General features: G+C 57.7%; 1 protein-coding gene across 1 annotated transcript; it reads right to left on the bottom strand.

Annotated features, from left to right (window-relative positions):
• LOC129198266 (butyrophilin-like protein 2) lies at nt 1–15975 on the bottom strand. Its single transcript, XM_054807416.1, has 15 exons — nt 15910–15975; nt 15298–15421; nt 14640–14799; nt 14241–14325; nt 13432–13779; nt 12409–12693; nt 12010–12114; nt 11774–11794; nt 11080–11103; nt 10148–10180; nt 9595–9659; nt 8479–8563; nt 7670–8017; nt 1887–2036; nt 1–65 (listed from the first exon to the last, which is right to left on the bottom strand). The coding sequence occupies exons 4-15, from the start codon at nt 14317–14319 to the stop codon at nt 1–3; spliced, it is 1608 nt and encodes a 535-aa protein (XP_054663391.1). The 5' UTR covers nt 14320–14325; nt 14640–14799; nt 15298–15421; nt 15910–15975.
• Between the last annotated feature and the right edge of the window lie 8 nt (nt 15976–15983).

Below are 15983 nucleotides of genomic sequence, written 5' to 3'. Positions count from 1 at the left end.
TTATGTCATCAGGACCTTGGTGCCTGGGCTGAGCCCTGTCACGTAGATGTCCAAGAGGCATGTTCCTGGAGAACATCAACACAAGGACCATGTAGACCGGGTGGCTAAAACTGGAGTGGCTCGGGTAGACCTGGAGTGAGAACATCGTTGTGAGCTGTTCACGGTTCTGTGGGACACTGGGGGAAGAGACACTATGGATGGGTGGGCTCACGATGGAGGGGTGGACCTGACCTGGCAGAAATGACCGAAGGGCAATTGCATGGCTTCAGCACCTGAGACCCCGCAGTCGGGCCAGGCCCCCATGACCCAGACGGCTGCTGTCTGAAGCAATTCTGCTTTATTCCATCCAAATTTCTGTCTCAAAGTGGGCAGAGCAGCCCCCCTGGCCACCCCATTGCTGCCCCCATCCCTGCACCCCTATTTCAGCCCCCCATCCCTGCAGCCCCTTCCCCCACCCAAGCTCTGGGGTGCCCCAATACATCCTGGGTACAAACAGAAGGATTTATTTCGAACTCTGTGTCCCGTGGCCAGCCCTGCTGGGTACCAGTGGCACCCGGTGGAACCCGCTGGCCCCCGTGGTCACCATCACGCAGCAGGGACGTGGCAGCATGCCCAGCTGGGTGCCTGCACTCCCCCATCACAGCTCTAACAGTTCTTTGTCACAGCTTTTGCTGTCCCCATCCCATCTCTTAGTGTCCACATCCCTGCTCTTGGTGTCCCCATCCTGGTTTGTGGTGTCCTCATTGCAGCTTCCAGTGTCTCCATTCCATCTCTTAGTGTCCCCAACCCATCTTGTGGTGTCTCCATCCCTGTCCCTCATGTCCCCATCCTGGTATGTGGTGTCCCCATCCCACCTCTTGGTGTCCCCATCCATGTCCTCAGGGACATCATCCCTGCCCCCAGTATCCCCATCCCTTGGTGTCCCCATTCTGGCATCTGGTGTCCCCAGCTTCAGCTCCTGCTGTCCTTCACCCTCCTTCCCCATGTCCCCGTCCCCTGCTCTCCCCCCTCCTCCCCCACCCTGCAGCAGGTGCCAGTAGTGGCTACCTGGGCGCAGGAGCTCCCTGGGGGATCCCAGTTCATGCAGTCGTCCCCTCTCCAGCACAGCCACCCACTGTGCCCCCATGGCCAGGGCCACCTGCCCCATCACGAGCAGCACCGCACACCTGGTCCTGCTGGCTCTGAAGATCTCCTGCTCCACCTGCGGTGGGTGACATCATCAGTGGGGACCCCTGGGTGTGGGGACACAGGGAGCAGAGACCCAGGGGACATGGGGATTGTGACCAAGGGGACATGGGGACCAAGGGCACATGGGGAGTGAGGATCCAGAGAACACGGAGAGCAGGGACCCAGGGGACATTGGACGGAGGGACCTGGGGAACACTGGGAGTTAAGACCAAGGGGAGATGGAGACCTGGGACTGGGGGGCTGCTGAGAGAGGGACCCAGGGGACATGGGGACACCAGGGGACACCAGGACTGGAGACCAAGGCAACCCAGGCAGCAGGGACCCAGGGGAGACTGGAACTGGGGACCAAGGGGACTCAGGGGCCAGGGACAGAGAGGACACTGAGATGTGGGGACCCAGGAGATGATGGAAAGAGGAGACCCAGGGGGACCCCCAGGCACTGGGGTGCTGCTGGACAGGGTGATCGAGGGGACACGGGTGTCACCTCCCACCTGCAGCTGGCTCTCTGCGTCCAGGGCGCTGGCGGGCTCATTGAGGAGGAGGACACAAGGATCCCTCACCAGGGCACCAGTGATGGCCACCCCCTACCACTGTCCCCCAGAGTGCTGCTCCCCCAGCTCATCCGCTTCTGCGCAAAACGTGGGTCAGTGTGGGCATATGGGGACACGGGGACAGCGAGGGGGAGGGGCACCTCCTACCTGTCTTATAGCCCCGGGGCAGGCGGGTGATAAAGGTGTGGGCACCTGCATGGGTGGCTGCCACTGTCACCTGCGCCGGGCTCCAGCTTTCCGGCCCATAGGTGATGTTGGCATGGAGAAGAGCACCGGCTCCTGGGGGACGATGGCCACCTGTGGCACAGGGAACGGCTGGGGACACAGTGGGGATGTGGGGAGGACATGGTGTGGAAGTGGGGTTACGTGGTGGGGACGTGGCTGGGGACACTGCAGGGACGTGGTGGGGATGGCTGGGGACATAGAACCATAGCATCTCCACTTGGCCATCGAGCCATTGACCACACCTCTTTCAGTGCGACCATCCAACCAATTCCTTATCCACCGAGTGGTCCATCCATCGAATCCATGTCTCTCCAATTTAGACACAAGGATGTCATGTGGGTCACTGTCAAATGCCTTGCACAAGTCCAGCTAGATGACGTCAGTCACTCTCCCTTATCCACCAACACTGTAACCCCATCATAGAAGGCCACCAAATGTGTCAGGCACGATTTGCCCTTGGTGAAGCCACATTGGCTGTCACCAGTCACCTCCTTATTTTCCATGTGCCTGAGCATAGTTTCCAGGAGGATCTGCTCCATCATCTGACCAGGCACGGAGGTGAGACTGACAGTCTCAGACTCTCAGTCTTTTCTTCTCCAGACTAAACAGCCCCAGCTCTCTCAGCCTTTCCTCATACCAGAGATGCTCCAGTCCCTTCATCACCCTCGTAGCCCTCCACTAGAGCCTCTCCAGTAGTTCCCCGTCTGTCTTGAACTGGGGAGCCCAGAACTGGACACAGAACTCCAGATGTGGCCTCACCAGGGCAGAGTAGAGGGGGAGGAGAACCTCCCTCGACCTGCTGGCCACACTCTTCTTAATGTACCCCAGGATACCATTGGCCTTCTTGGCCATGAGGGTACACTGCTGGCTCATGGAGAGCTTGTTGTCCACCAGGACTCCCAGGTCCTTCTCTGCAGCGCTGCGTCCCAGCAGGTCAACCCCTCACCTCTACTGGTGCCTGGGGTTATTCCTCCCCTACACTTGTCCTTGCAGAATTTCATTTGGGTCCTCTCTGCCCAACTCTCCAGCCCGTCCAGACCTCGCTGAATGGCAGTGTAGCCTTCTGCTGTGTCGGCCACTCCTCCCAGTTGTGTATCATCAGCAAAGTTGCTCAGGGTCCACTCTGTCCCCTCATCTAGGCCATTGATGAATATGTTGAATAAGAGCAGACCAAGCACTGACCCTTGGGGCACACCACTAGCTACAGGCTTCCAACTAGACTCTGTGCTGCTTACCACAACCCTCTGGGCTCTGCCATTGAGCCAGTTCTCACCCCACCTGTCCTGGTTTCAGCTGAGAAAGGGTTGTCTTCACAGTAGCTAGTATGGGGCTATGGTTTGGATTTGTGCCGGAAGCAGTGTTGATAACAGAGAGATGTTTTTGTTATCTGGAGCTGTTGTTGTTGAGCAGTGCTTCCCCAGAGCCAAGGCCTTTGCTGGCTCTGGCACGGCCCCGCCAGCGGGATGGCTGGGGGTGCCCAAGGAGTTGGGAGGGGACACAGCCAGGACAGCTGACCCCAACGGACCAAAGGGATATTCCATCCCATATGATGTCATGCTCAGTTTATAAGGGGCTGGGGGAAGGGGAGAAGCAGGAGGTGGGGGACAGCGGCGTTCGGAGCGATGGCTTTTGTCTTCCCAAGTCACCGTTACATCTCCTGCTTTCCTGGAGATGGCTGAACAGCTGCCTGAGATGGGAAGTGGGGAATGAATTCCTTGGTTTGCTTTGCTTGTGTGCCTGGCTTTTGCTTTCCCTATTAAACTGTCTTTATCTCATCCCACGAGTTTTCTCCTTTTCACTCTTCCAATTCTCTCCTCCATCCCTATGGAGGGGACTGAGCGAGCGGCTGCGAGGTGCTCAGCTGCCGGCTGGGGTAAAACCACAACATTGCCCAAAACCAGGGATGGATGATCTCTCCATTGAACAGGGCTGGTAGGAAAGTGAGAATCTTGACCCCACTGGTGGCATCAATGAAAGTCACCAGCCCCTGTGTGCAGTCCAGACAGACCCAGAATCTCCTGGGGACCCAGCCCAGGGACAGAGGACGAGAGGTGAGAGACACAAAGTGCCCTTCCCAGTGCCCCAGTCCCCAGATCCCTCCTGCAGGGCTCAGGTCCGCATCCCCCTTCTTGTCCACAAAGTCCCTGGCCACCCCCACAGCCCACCAGGAATCACCTCCCACCTCCCCCTTCACCTCCACCCCCCAGCAGTGCCTCCCCTCCCTGAACCCCTCCTGGCCCAGCACCCCGAAAGGGGCCAAACATTGCCTTACCATCCCTCTCGACCAAAATCAGCATCCAGCCTCCAAACTGTAAATGTCGAGGCCCTACTCCCAGGCCAAAGGTGCCAGCCCCAAAACGCATGCCTGCCCTCAAACCTCCCTCAGCGGCCCTCGCACAGACCCGCTCACACTGGGGCTGCGGTCTCGCCTAGCCGAGCAAGGGCTCAACATATAGTCCTACGTCCCTCTCGACCAAAATCAGCGTCCACCCTCAAAACTGTAAACGTCGAGGCCCTGCTCCCAGGACAAAGGTGCCAGCCCCAAAAGGGATGCCTGGCCTCAAACCTCCCTCACCGGCCCTCACACAGCCACACTCACATTGGGGCTGCGGGCTCATCTAGACCCCAAAAGGGACCGAGAATCACCTTAACATCCCTCTTGCCCTTGTCCCGATCCAACGTTGGGGAGCTTTCAATACGATCCCAAGACCGAGATTAAGACACAAACGAGGTCAAATGCCGTATATAGGAAACGGTTTGTATTATGAAAAAATTAAAAAAAAAAAAAAGGTAAAGTTAACTGACAAGAGCAATAGGACAGAGCAGAAAAGAAAGACAGAAAACCAAGCAAGATTCTGGGATAAAATCACAAGAATAGTCACTGCCATGGATCCACAGCGTCTCGGGGGTCCAAATCTCTCGTTCTGCAATGGTGGACAAAGGCGCAGATCCACAGCGTCTTGTGGGGAAATTCACAGACACCCCCATCTTGGCAGTTCCCTTTTATACTGATGGTGGTTTTCACAACGGCACGTGAGACATGGCTCTGTGTTTTCACGACGGCATGTGTGACACGGCTCCACGTTCATGAACATGCTCACACACTTCTTGCAATTCCAGCCCTGTTTTTCATGTAACTGTCATCTGACTAAGCGGTCCATGACCCCAAAGGGCGTGTTTCGTAGGTTGAAAGTCTCTATGCCCCGGCTATCGTCCTTATCCCACTCAGTAGCTGGAGGGGTTTTCTGCTTGAGCAAGCGATCTTTGAGACAAATGTTCTAACAGTCCGGTCTCTCACAGGGCCGAGCACACAGCACCCGGGACAGGACCCCATGCCATGACAGAGCTCACAGACACTCACCCTTCAGTCCTGCAACTGTTGTCTCTGGAAAGCAAAACCAAAAGCACTAAGTGATCAGAGGGGACAGCTTCTCATGCCATGGCTGCTCCCACAGGAGCAGAAAGTCCTCAGGGAGACCCCCAACTCCTTCTCTGGGAAGTAGGAAAAGACCACCTTGCTCCTGGGAAGGGCTCCCTGCCCTCCTATCTCCCCGTCAGCCCACCCAGGCACTCTGGACTTAAGCCTGACTCAAAGATTGAAGGCTCAGCCTGCTTGAAGCTAACTGAATACTGGGAAAACTTCTGGAAATTGCTGCTCTAGATGAAGGATCGGCAAGGCACAGCTTCGAGCAAGGTTTTCACGACTGGGCAGAATAAGGAGACTGTTTGACTGCGCCACCAAAGAGCCAAGGAACATGAAGGGCGAAGAGTGGAGGACATCCCTTTCCATAAGTACCAGCGTGGGAGAGGGCAAAGCTGCAGCTCAGTCTCTAGTCCTCATGTTGATCCCCGTTTCTTTCATGGGGCAGGACATGTCCCGTGCCCAGTGCAGCCCACACCCCCAGAGCTCTCCTGCCCCATTTTGGACTCCGTCAACCCAGATGAATGGCCAGAGAATGGTGAAGAGCCATCCAAACCCAAGTCCCTCCCAGGGGGGCTCCTTTGCCTGGAGGTTTTGCTGGGGGAAGGGGCCAGAAGGACTCACCCAGCTCTCTGGACTGCAGCACTGAAAAGCAAAGGCAGAGGAAGAGGGGGTCAGGACAGCAGCTGGCTTCATCCCTGGGAACATCTCAAGAGGGTCTCTTGCACCTTCCCTCCAGCCAGAGATGGTCTGGCCATGCTCCCTGTCCTCCTGCCCACACCCCAACTTGTCCTTGTGCCCTTCCTTCCTTTGCCCAAAGAGCTTTTTGGTGAAGGCAAAACATTCTTCTGGCACCACTTACCTTTCCTTCTCCACAGATAAGCACCGAGGCCAAGGAACACCACTAAAAGCAGGAGGACCACACCCACACCAACCATCCAGGGACGGGCATTGTGGAAAAAGGGAGCTGAGAAACAAAACCATCAGCAGGAAAAGGGATGGTTTTAGAGTCCCGTGTTTGAGCAGAAGAACAAACAGAGAAATGCCCCAAAGCTCTAGCTCACAAGCCCCTTGTCCTGGGAGCCCTGGCCTCAAGGGGACATAGTCCTCTCTCTCCCCTGCACATACCAATGCTCACCTGAAGCTCACGAGGCTCCAGTTCTCTCGTGTGCTAAAACTGATGTGAAGGTGCACACCCCTCCCGTGCCCCCACACTCCACACCTTGCACCGGGAACCCCAGATCAAAGCTGCTCAAAGCACCTGAGATGTGCAGGGACGTCTCCTGCTCCTGGTTGAGGCGGCTGTTCCTGACCACGCAGGACCAGTTCCCAAGTCTGTTCCCATCGGTCACAACGATGACATCTTCGATGCTAAATAGGCCCCTCGCATCTGAGGAATGTCTCTGGGAGACCGAGGGGAGATGCTGCCCATCAGGATCTTTCCACAGCACCTCCGGCTGTGGGTACCAGCCGGCCGATCGACACACCACCCGGATGCCTCCGTCCTCGTAAGCCTCCAGGGAGAGCTGAGGGACAGAGCCTGTGGCTGGGGAAGAGCCCGTGGTTGGGGTCAGTGTGGGATGGACTCAACTCAAAGGTGACAACCGAATCCGATAGCAGACACATCATGGGTCCCACCAGGGTTGCAGAACCGGCCCCCAAAAATACACCAACTTGTTCAGGAACCACAGAGCATTGATGCCAAACAACCCCAGATCTCCCACAAAACAGCCCGGCAGAGCAGGACCCAGCTGCCGAGCTTCAGCACCTCAAGGCAGCGTCTGCACCGAACCATCTTCATTCAAGAAGCCCCAACACTTCCAGACAACGTGCCAGGTCTCCTACGGCACAAAGGACAAAGCCAAAGCAAAGATCCAGCTGCTCAGAGCCAGGAAGAGATCTCTTCCCAACTCCACACCTAACAGCGTCAGGTCCCAGCCTTGGCTTGGCTGGCAGCCCCAGCTCTCAGCCCAAGGAGCTGCTCAGCACATTGTCCCCAGGGTCTTCACACCATCACCAGGACACCCTTCACAGGCACCGCACACACCCAGCAAAGCCACCACAGCCATGCTGCTCTGCCCCAAAACCACCTCCAGCACCACCTGCGTGCTCCCTCCTGGGCAGGCACTGCAGGCAACAGCCCCCTCGCACCCCACTTCTTTCAATGGCTCCTGTCCTTCGGCACCTCATCCACACACCTGAGGATGGGACAGAGCTCTGGGAGGGACACACAAACCCAGGGACACGCGCACCAGCCCCTGCAAACACCACACGCACCACAAACCTGCCACCTCCAGCTTCACCGTAGCTTCTCCATAAGAGGCACCATCTGTCACAGTGCAGACGTACTGACCATCATCAGAGGGTCTCAACCCAGAGATTCGCAAGTCCAGGCGTCCACGGGAGAGACCATCCCTGACCAACTCTGTCCTCCCAACATATTCCCTCAGCTGTTCACTGTACAGGTCCTCTCCATTTCGGTAGTGGTGCACCGTTTTGGAGAACCGGGGCCGGATCCACCTGATGTCCAAGCTCCGAGTGTCCATGCTGGGGGACAAGTGACATGGCAGCACGACGTCCTGCCCCACAGTGACTTGGAGAGAGTGGCCTGGTCCCACCACGCTGAAGTCAGCTTGGTGATGGAGAAGGACACAGAGACACAGAGATTGCGCCTATGTTAATTTAGGGGCATTGCATGGCAAGGGGTGAGCTTGGCGTGACCTTGGTGCACGCTCCATCCCACGGGCGTTGCTTTGCCCTCCCCATGGTCCAAAGACAGTGGAGAAAGTGGCGAGGGAGTGGGAGGACTGGAAGGAGAAGGAGGTTTCCTGGGAGCGGGAACGTGCTCCAGAAAACGACCTCCACCCCAGCCAGCCCTGCTGCAAGCCAGAAACGTTTGAGGGGAGCGCTGCAGGACGGGTCTGAAGATGCCCCCAGGGCAAGGGACGTATTGCAGAAAGAGCCCAAGGGAAAGCAAAACCCATGCGGGGCCCAGCTCTGGGCTCGGCTCCCCTCACCCCATGGCAGCTCCCCTGCCCCACAGCTGCCCCCCAGAGTGGGCAAAACCCCCCGCCAGCCCTGCAGGATCCCTACCTGATCCCAGCCGCAGGACGTGGAGAGTCACCAAATAACTCAGAAGGCCCCCGGGGCTCGCGGGGAGCCACATCTGCATGCGGAGCTGGAGAAGAGGGAGGGGAAGGGAGGCAGAAGGAGAGCAATGGGGGGTTTTCTAGAGCTGCTGGAGAGGGGATGGGGAAGAAGGGCTGCATGTGCCCCCAAAGAGGCTCCGGAAATCCCACCAAACCACCTGCACCAGCACCCCAACGGTGGAACAAACCGTTGCTCCAGGGCAGGAAGGGACCGCACACAGCTCCCCGGTGCAGCCCCCTGCTCTGCCCCACTCCCCCTCACCAGCATTTATTCCAAATCCCTGACAAGACTCTAAAGGAGAGGAAATATTCTAAATCCCCTGTGGAAAGAAAACTCACTCACCGGACGGGCACGAGCTGCGGGAGGCACCAGGCTGCCCAGTAAATCCAACCTTTGTGTAGTTTCAGGTGCAGAATTCCTGCCTGTGCGAGTGACTTCAGTCTCCTTCCCCCATGCAATGAGCTGAGGTTCCGTATTTTCAACACTGATGTTCGAAAACCTTCTGACCAGAAATAGCAAAAATAGTGATGTGAGTTTCACATATTCAAATTATGCAAATTATCTGCGTCCTGATGAGGGGGAGTGAGCGAGCAGCTGCGTGGTGCCCATCTGCTGGCTGGGGTACAATCACGACACCACCCAAAACCAGGGATGGATGGTCTCTGCATTGAATGAGGCTGGTGGGAAAGTGAAGATCTCGACCCCATTGTCAGCATCAATGAAAGTCACCAGCCCCTGCGTGCAGTCCAGACGGACCCAGAATCTCCTGGGGACCCGGCCCAGGGACAGAGGACGAGAGGTGAGAGACACAAAGTGCCTTTCCCAGTGCCCCACTCCCCAGATCCCTCCTGCAGGGCTCAGGGCCGTATCCCCCTTCCTGTCCACAGAGTCCCTGGCCACCCCCACAGCCCACCAGGAATCACCTCCCACCTCCCCCTTCACCTCCACCCCCCAGCAGTGCCTCCCCTCCCTGAACCCCTCCTGGCCCAGCACACAGCACCGAGTGTCAAATCTCTCAGGGGTGTCGGGCAGGTCCTGCCGTGCTCTTCCCCTTCTCACACTTCTCCCATCCGCTGACAGGACAAGTTCAGGATGAGCCGAGTTTGGATCCAGGGTCACCACGTCTGCAGGGGACAGGAGGAGCCAGAGCATCAGGGGCAGAGCTGCGTCGTGGGCAGGGTTTGAGCACCCTGGGGCCAGGCTCTGCCCCGCGGGGCAGCACACGGGGCATCTCCTTCCTCCTAGAGATGCCCATGACGGGGCCGGCCCCAGCACGGCCACGGCCCAGCTGGGTCCCCTGGGAACAGGCAACGGTGGGGCTGCAGCCCCAGCAGGGAGGAGCAGCATGGGGAGGCAGTGGCTGGGTCTGGGCAGTGCACGGGCTCTCAGGGGGGTGGCAGAGGGCTCCTCTTGGCCCCAGGGATGCCACTCACAATGCCTTGGAAAGGCAAGAAAAGGGGCTGGAGAACAGGCTAGTGCCCTGCTCGGGGGTGTCTGAGTCACCAAACACACCCAGGCATGGCCAGTCCCGGGCACTGCCCAGCCCAGATGCCCCTTGCACACAAGCACAGGGAGGAGAACCACCCAGAATGGCAATAAAATACGCGATTACCTGGATGATGGGGAAGCAGAAACTTTCTCCAGGCTACAAAGAGAGACAAGAGCTGGTCACATCCCCCAGCCGGTCCCCAGCAAGTCTGGGCAGAGGAGAGGGTCCAGGCGTGGGCTGGTGTCCCCGAGCTGCCCACCCTGCCAGGCACATCGCCTTGGACTTTCCCAGAGCCAGGGGCTGCAGGGATGGAGAGGACGGGCAAGGAGGGAAAGGGCCTGTCTCGATCTAGTGTCGGAGACGTTTCGATATGATCCCAAGAGCAAGATTAAGACACAAACGAGGTCAAATACTGTATACTGGAAACAGTTTTTATTATGAAAAAAGTAATAAAAAAAGGTGAAGGTAACCAATAAGAGCGACAGGACAGAGCAGAAAAGAAAGGCAGAAAACCAAGCAAGACTCTGGGATAGAAAAATAAGAATAGTCACTGCCATGGATCCACAGCGTCTCGGGGGTCCAAATTTCTCATTCTGTGGTGGTGGGTGGAGGTGCAAAACCACAGCGTCTTGTGGGTGAAGGCAGGAATCCACAGCATTTCGGGGGCCCAAATCTCTCATTCTGTGATGGTGGGCGAAGGTGCGGACCCCCTCATCTTGGCAGTTCCCTTTTATACCAGTGGTGGTTTTCACCACAGCACATGCGACACGGCTCAGTGTTCCTGCACACGTGCACACACTTCTTGCAGTTCCAGCCCTGTTCTTCACACAGCTGTCATCTGACTGAGCTGCCCATGACCCCGAAGGGCGTTTTTCACAGGTTGAAAGTCTCTATGCCCCGGCTATCGTCCTTATCCCACTCAGTAGCTGGAGGGGATTTCTGCTTGAGCAAGCAATCTTTGAGACAAATGTTCTTACAGTCCGGTCTCTCACAGGGCCGAGCACACAGCACCCGGGACAGGACTCCATGCCATGACAGAGCTCACAGACACTCACCCTTCAGTCCTGCAACTGTTGTCTCTGGAAAGCAAAACCAAAAGCACTAAGTGATCAGAGGGGACAGCTTCTCATGCCATGGCTGCTCCCACAGGAGCAAACAGAGTTTGGGCAGATCCCCAACTCTTTGCCTGGGGAATTGGAAAAGACCACCTTGCTCCTGGGAAGGGCTCCCTGCCCTCCTATCCCCCCGTCAGCCCACCCAGGCACTCTGGACTTAAGCCTGACTCAAAGATTGAAGGCTCAGCCTGCTTGAAGCTAACTGAATACTGGGAAAACATCTGGAAATTGCTGCTCCAGATTAAGGATCAGCAAGGCACAGCTTCGAGCAAGGTTTTCATGACTGGGCAGAATATGAGATGGATGCAGCACTCTGCACCATGCCACCAAAGAGCCAAGGAACATGAAGGGTGATGAGGGGAGGACATTCCTTTCCATCAGCACCAGCACAGGAGAGGGCAGACGTGCAGCTCGGTCTCTGCTCCCCTCATTGATCCCCGTTTCTTTCCATGGGGCAGGACATGTCCCATGCCCAGTGAAGCCCACACCCCCAGAGCTCTCCTGCCCCATTTTGGACTCCGTCAACCCAGATGAATGGCCAGAGAATGGTGAAGAGCCATCCAAACCCAAGTCCCTCCCAGGGGGGCTCCTTTGCCTGGAGGTTTTGCTGGGGGAAGGGGCCACAAGGACTCACCCAGCTCTCTGGACTGCAGCACTGAAAAGCAAAGGCAGAGGAAGAGGGGGTCAGGACAGCAGCTGGCTTCATCCCTGGGAACATCTCAAGAGGGCCTCTTGGACCTTCCCACCAGACAGACAGTCTGGCCCTGTTCCCTGTCCTCCTCACCACACCCCAACTTGTGCTTGTGCCCTTCCTTCTGTTGCCCAAAGAGCTTTTTGGTGAAGGCAAAACATTCTTCTGGCACCACTTACCTTTCCTTCTCCACAGATAAGCAGCGAGGCCAAGGAACACCACTAAAAGCAGGAGGACCACACCCACACCAACCATCCAGGGACGGGCATTGTGGAAAAAGGGAGCTGAGAAACAAAACCATCAGCAGGAAAAGGGATGGTTTTAGAGTCCCGTGTTTGAGCAGAAGAAGAAAAAGACAAATGCCCCAAAGCTCTAGCTCACAAGCCCCTTGTCCTGGGAGCCCTGGCCTCAAGGGGACATAGTCCTCTCTCTCCCCTGCACATACCAATGCTCACCTGAAGCTCACGAGGCTCCAGTTCTCTCGTGTGCTAAAACTGATGTGAAGGTGCACACCCCTCCCGTGCCCCCACACCCCACATCTTGCACCGGGAACCCCAGATCAAAGCTGCTCAAAGCACCTGAGATGTGCAGGGACGTCTCCTGCTCCTGGTTGAGGCGGCTGTTCCTGACCACGCAGGACCACTTCCCAAGTCTGTTCCCATTGGACACAACGATGACGCCTTCGATGCCAAATAGGCCCCTCGCATCTGAGGAATGACTCTGGGAGACTGAGGGGAGATGCTGCCCATCAGGATCTTTCCACAGCACCTCCGGCTGTGGGTACCAGCCGGCCGATCGACACACCATCCGCATGCCTCCATCCTTGTAAGCCTCCAGGGAGAGCTGAGGGCAAGAGCCAGTGGCTGGGGAAGAGCCCGTAGTTGGGGTCAGTGTGGGATGGACTCAACTCAAAGGTGACAACCGAATCCAATAGCAGACACATCATGGGTCCCACCAGGGTTGCAGAACCGGCCCCCAAAAATACACCAACTTGTGCAGGAACCACAGAGCATTGATGCCAAACAGCCCCAGATCTCCCACAAAACAGCCCAGCAGAGCAAGACCCAGCTGCCGAGCTTCAGCGCCTCAAGGCAGCGTCTGCACCGAACCATCTTCATTCAAGAAGCCCCAACACTTCCAGACAACGTGCCAGGTTGCCTACGGCACAAAGGGCAAAGCCAAAGCAAAGATCCAGCTGCTCAGAGCCAGGAAGAGGTCTCTTCCCAACTCCACACCTAACAGCGTCAGGTCCCAGCCTTGGCTTGGCTGGCAGCCCCAGCTCTCAGCCCAAGGAGCTGCTCAGCACATTGTCCCCAGGGTCTTCACACCATCACCAGGACACCCTTCACAGGCACCGCACACACCCAGCAAAGCCACCACAGCCATGCTGCTCTGCCCCAAAACCACCTCCAGCACCACCTGCGTGCTCCCTCCTGGGCAGGCACTGCAGGCAACAGCCCCCTCGCACCCCACTTCTTTCAATGGCTCCTGTCCTTCGGCACCTCATCCACACACCTGAGGATGGGACAGAGCTCTGGGAGGGACACACAAACCCAGGGACACGCGCACCAGCCCCTGCAAACACCACACGCACCACAAACCTGCCACCTCCAGCTTCACCGTAGCTTCTCCATAAGAGGCACCATCTGTCACAGTGCAGACGTACTGACCATCATCAGAGGGTCTCAACCCAGAGATTCGCAAGTCCAGGCGTCCACGGGAGAGACCATCCCTGACCAACTCTGTCCTCCCAACATATTCCCTCAGCTGTTCACTGTACAGGTCCTCTCCATTTCGGTAGTGGTGCACCGTTTTGGAGAACCGGGGCCGGATCCACCTGATGTCCAAGCTCCGAGTGTCCATGCTGGGGGACAAGTGACATGGCAGCACGACGTCCTGCCCCACAGTGACTTGGAGAGAGTGGCCTGGTCCCACCACGCTGAAGTCAGCTTGGTGATGGAGAAGGACACAGAGACACAGAGATTGCGCCTATGTTAATTTAGGGGCATTGCATGGCAAGGGGTGAGCTTGGCGTGACCTTGGTGCACGCTCCATCCCACGGGCGTTGCTTTGCCCTCCCCATGGTCCAAAGACAGTGGAGAAAGTGGCGAGGGAGTGGGAGGACTGGAAGGAGAAGGAGGTTTCCTGGGAGCGGGAACGTGCTCCAGAAAACGACCTCCACCCCAGCCAGCCCTGCTGCAAGCCAGAAACGTTTGAGGGGAGCGCTGCAGGACGGGTCTGAAGATGCCCCCAGGGCAAGGGACGTATTGCAGAAAGAGCCCAAGGGAAAGCAAAACCCATGCGGGGCCCAGCTCTGGGCTCGGCTCCCCTCACCCCATGGCAGCTCCCCTGCCCCACAGCTGCCCCCCAGAGTGGGCAAAACCCCCCGCCAGCCCTGCAGGATCCCTACCTGATCCCAGCCGCAGGACGTGGAGAGTCACCAAATAACTCAGAAGGCCCCCGGGGCTCGCGGGGAGCCACATCTGCATGCGGAGCTGGAGAAGAGGGAGGGGAAGGGAGGCAGAAGGAGAGCAATGGGGGGTTTTCTAGAGCTGCTGGAGAGGGGATGGGGAAGAAGGGCTGCATGTGCCCCCAAAGAGGCTCCGGAAATCCCACCAAACCACCTGCACCAGCACCCCAACGGTGGAACAAACCGTTGCTCCAGGGCAGGAAGGGACCGCACACAGCTCCCCGGTGCAGCCCCCTGCTCTGCCCCACTCCCCCTCACCAGCATTTATTCCAAATCCCTGACAAGACTCTAAAGGAGAGGAAATATTCTAAATCCCCTGTGGAAAGAAAACTCACTCACCGGACGGGCACGAGCTGCGGGAGGCACCAGGCTGCCCAGTAAATCCAACCTTTGTGTAGTTTCAGGTGCAGAATTCCTGCCTGTGCGAGTGACTTCAGTCTCCTTCCCCCATGCAATGAGCTGAGGTTCCGTATTTTCAACACTGATGTTCGAAAACCTTCTGACCAGAAATAGCAAAAATAGTGATGTGAGTTTCACATATTCAAATTATGCAAATTATCTGCGTCCTGATGAGGGGGAGTGAGCGAGCAGCTGCGTGGTGCCCATCTGCTGGCTGGGGTACAATCACGACACCACCCAAAACCAGGGATGGATGGTCTCTGCATTGAATGAGGCTGGTGGGAAAGTGAAGATCTCGACCCCATTGTCAGCATCAATGAAAGTCACCAGCCCCTGCGTGCAGTCCAGACGGACCCAGAATCTCCTGGGGACCCGGCCCAGGGACAGAGGACGAGAGGTGAGAGACACAAAGTGCCTTTCCCAGTGCCCCACTCCCCAGATCCCTCCTGCAGGGCTCAGGGCCGTATCCCCCTTCCTGTCCACAGAGTCCCTGGCCACCCCCACAGCCCACCAGGAATCACCTCCCACCTCCCCCTTCACCTCCACCCCCCAGCAGTGCCTCCCCTCCCTGAACCCCTCCTGGCCCAGCACACAGCACCGAGTGTCAAATCTCTCAGGGGTGTCGGGCAGGTCCTGCCGTGCTCTTCCCCTTCTCACACTTCTCCCATCCGCTGACAGGACAAGTTCAGGATGAGCCGAGTTTGGATCCAGGGTCACCACGTCTGCAGGGGACAGGAGGAGCCAGAGCATCAGGGGCAGAGCTGCGTCGTGGGCAGGGTTTGAGCACCCTGGGGCCAGGCTCTGCCCCGCGGGGCAGCACACGGGGCATCTCCTTCCTCCTAGAGATGCCCATGACGGGGCCGGCCCCAGCACGGCCACGGCCCAGCTGGGTCCCCTGGGAACAGGCAACGGTGGGGCTGCAGCCCCAGCAGGGAGGAGCAGCATGGGGAGGCAGTGGCTGGGTCTGGGCAGTGCACGGGCTCTCAGGGGGGTGGCAGAGGGCTCCTCTTGGCCCCAGGGATGCCACTCACAATGCCTTGGAAAGGCAAGAAAAGGGGCTGGAGAACAGGCTAGTGCCCTGCTCGGGGGTGTCTGAGTCACCAAACACACCCAGGCATGGCCAGTCCCGGGCACTGCCCAGCCCAGATGCCCCTTGCACACAAGCACAGGGAGGAGAACCACCCAGAATGGCAATAAAATACGCGATTACCTGGATGATGGGGAAGCAGAAACTTTCTCCAGGCTACAAAGAGAGACAAGAGCTGGTCACATCCCCCAGCCGGT

The sequence above is a fragment of the Grus americana genome, chromosome 32 (genome assembly GCF_028858705.1).
Source record: "Grus americana isolate bGruAme1 chromosome 32, bGruAme1.mat, whole genome shotgun sequence".
Taxonomy (NCBI): domain Eukaryota; kingdom Metazoa; phylum Chordata; class Aves; order Gruiformes; family Gruidae; genus Grus; species Grus americana.
This window is presented reverse-complemented; position numbering and strand designations above follow the sequence as displayed.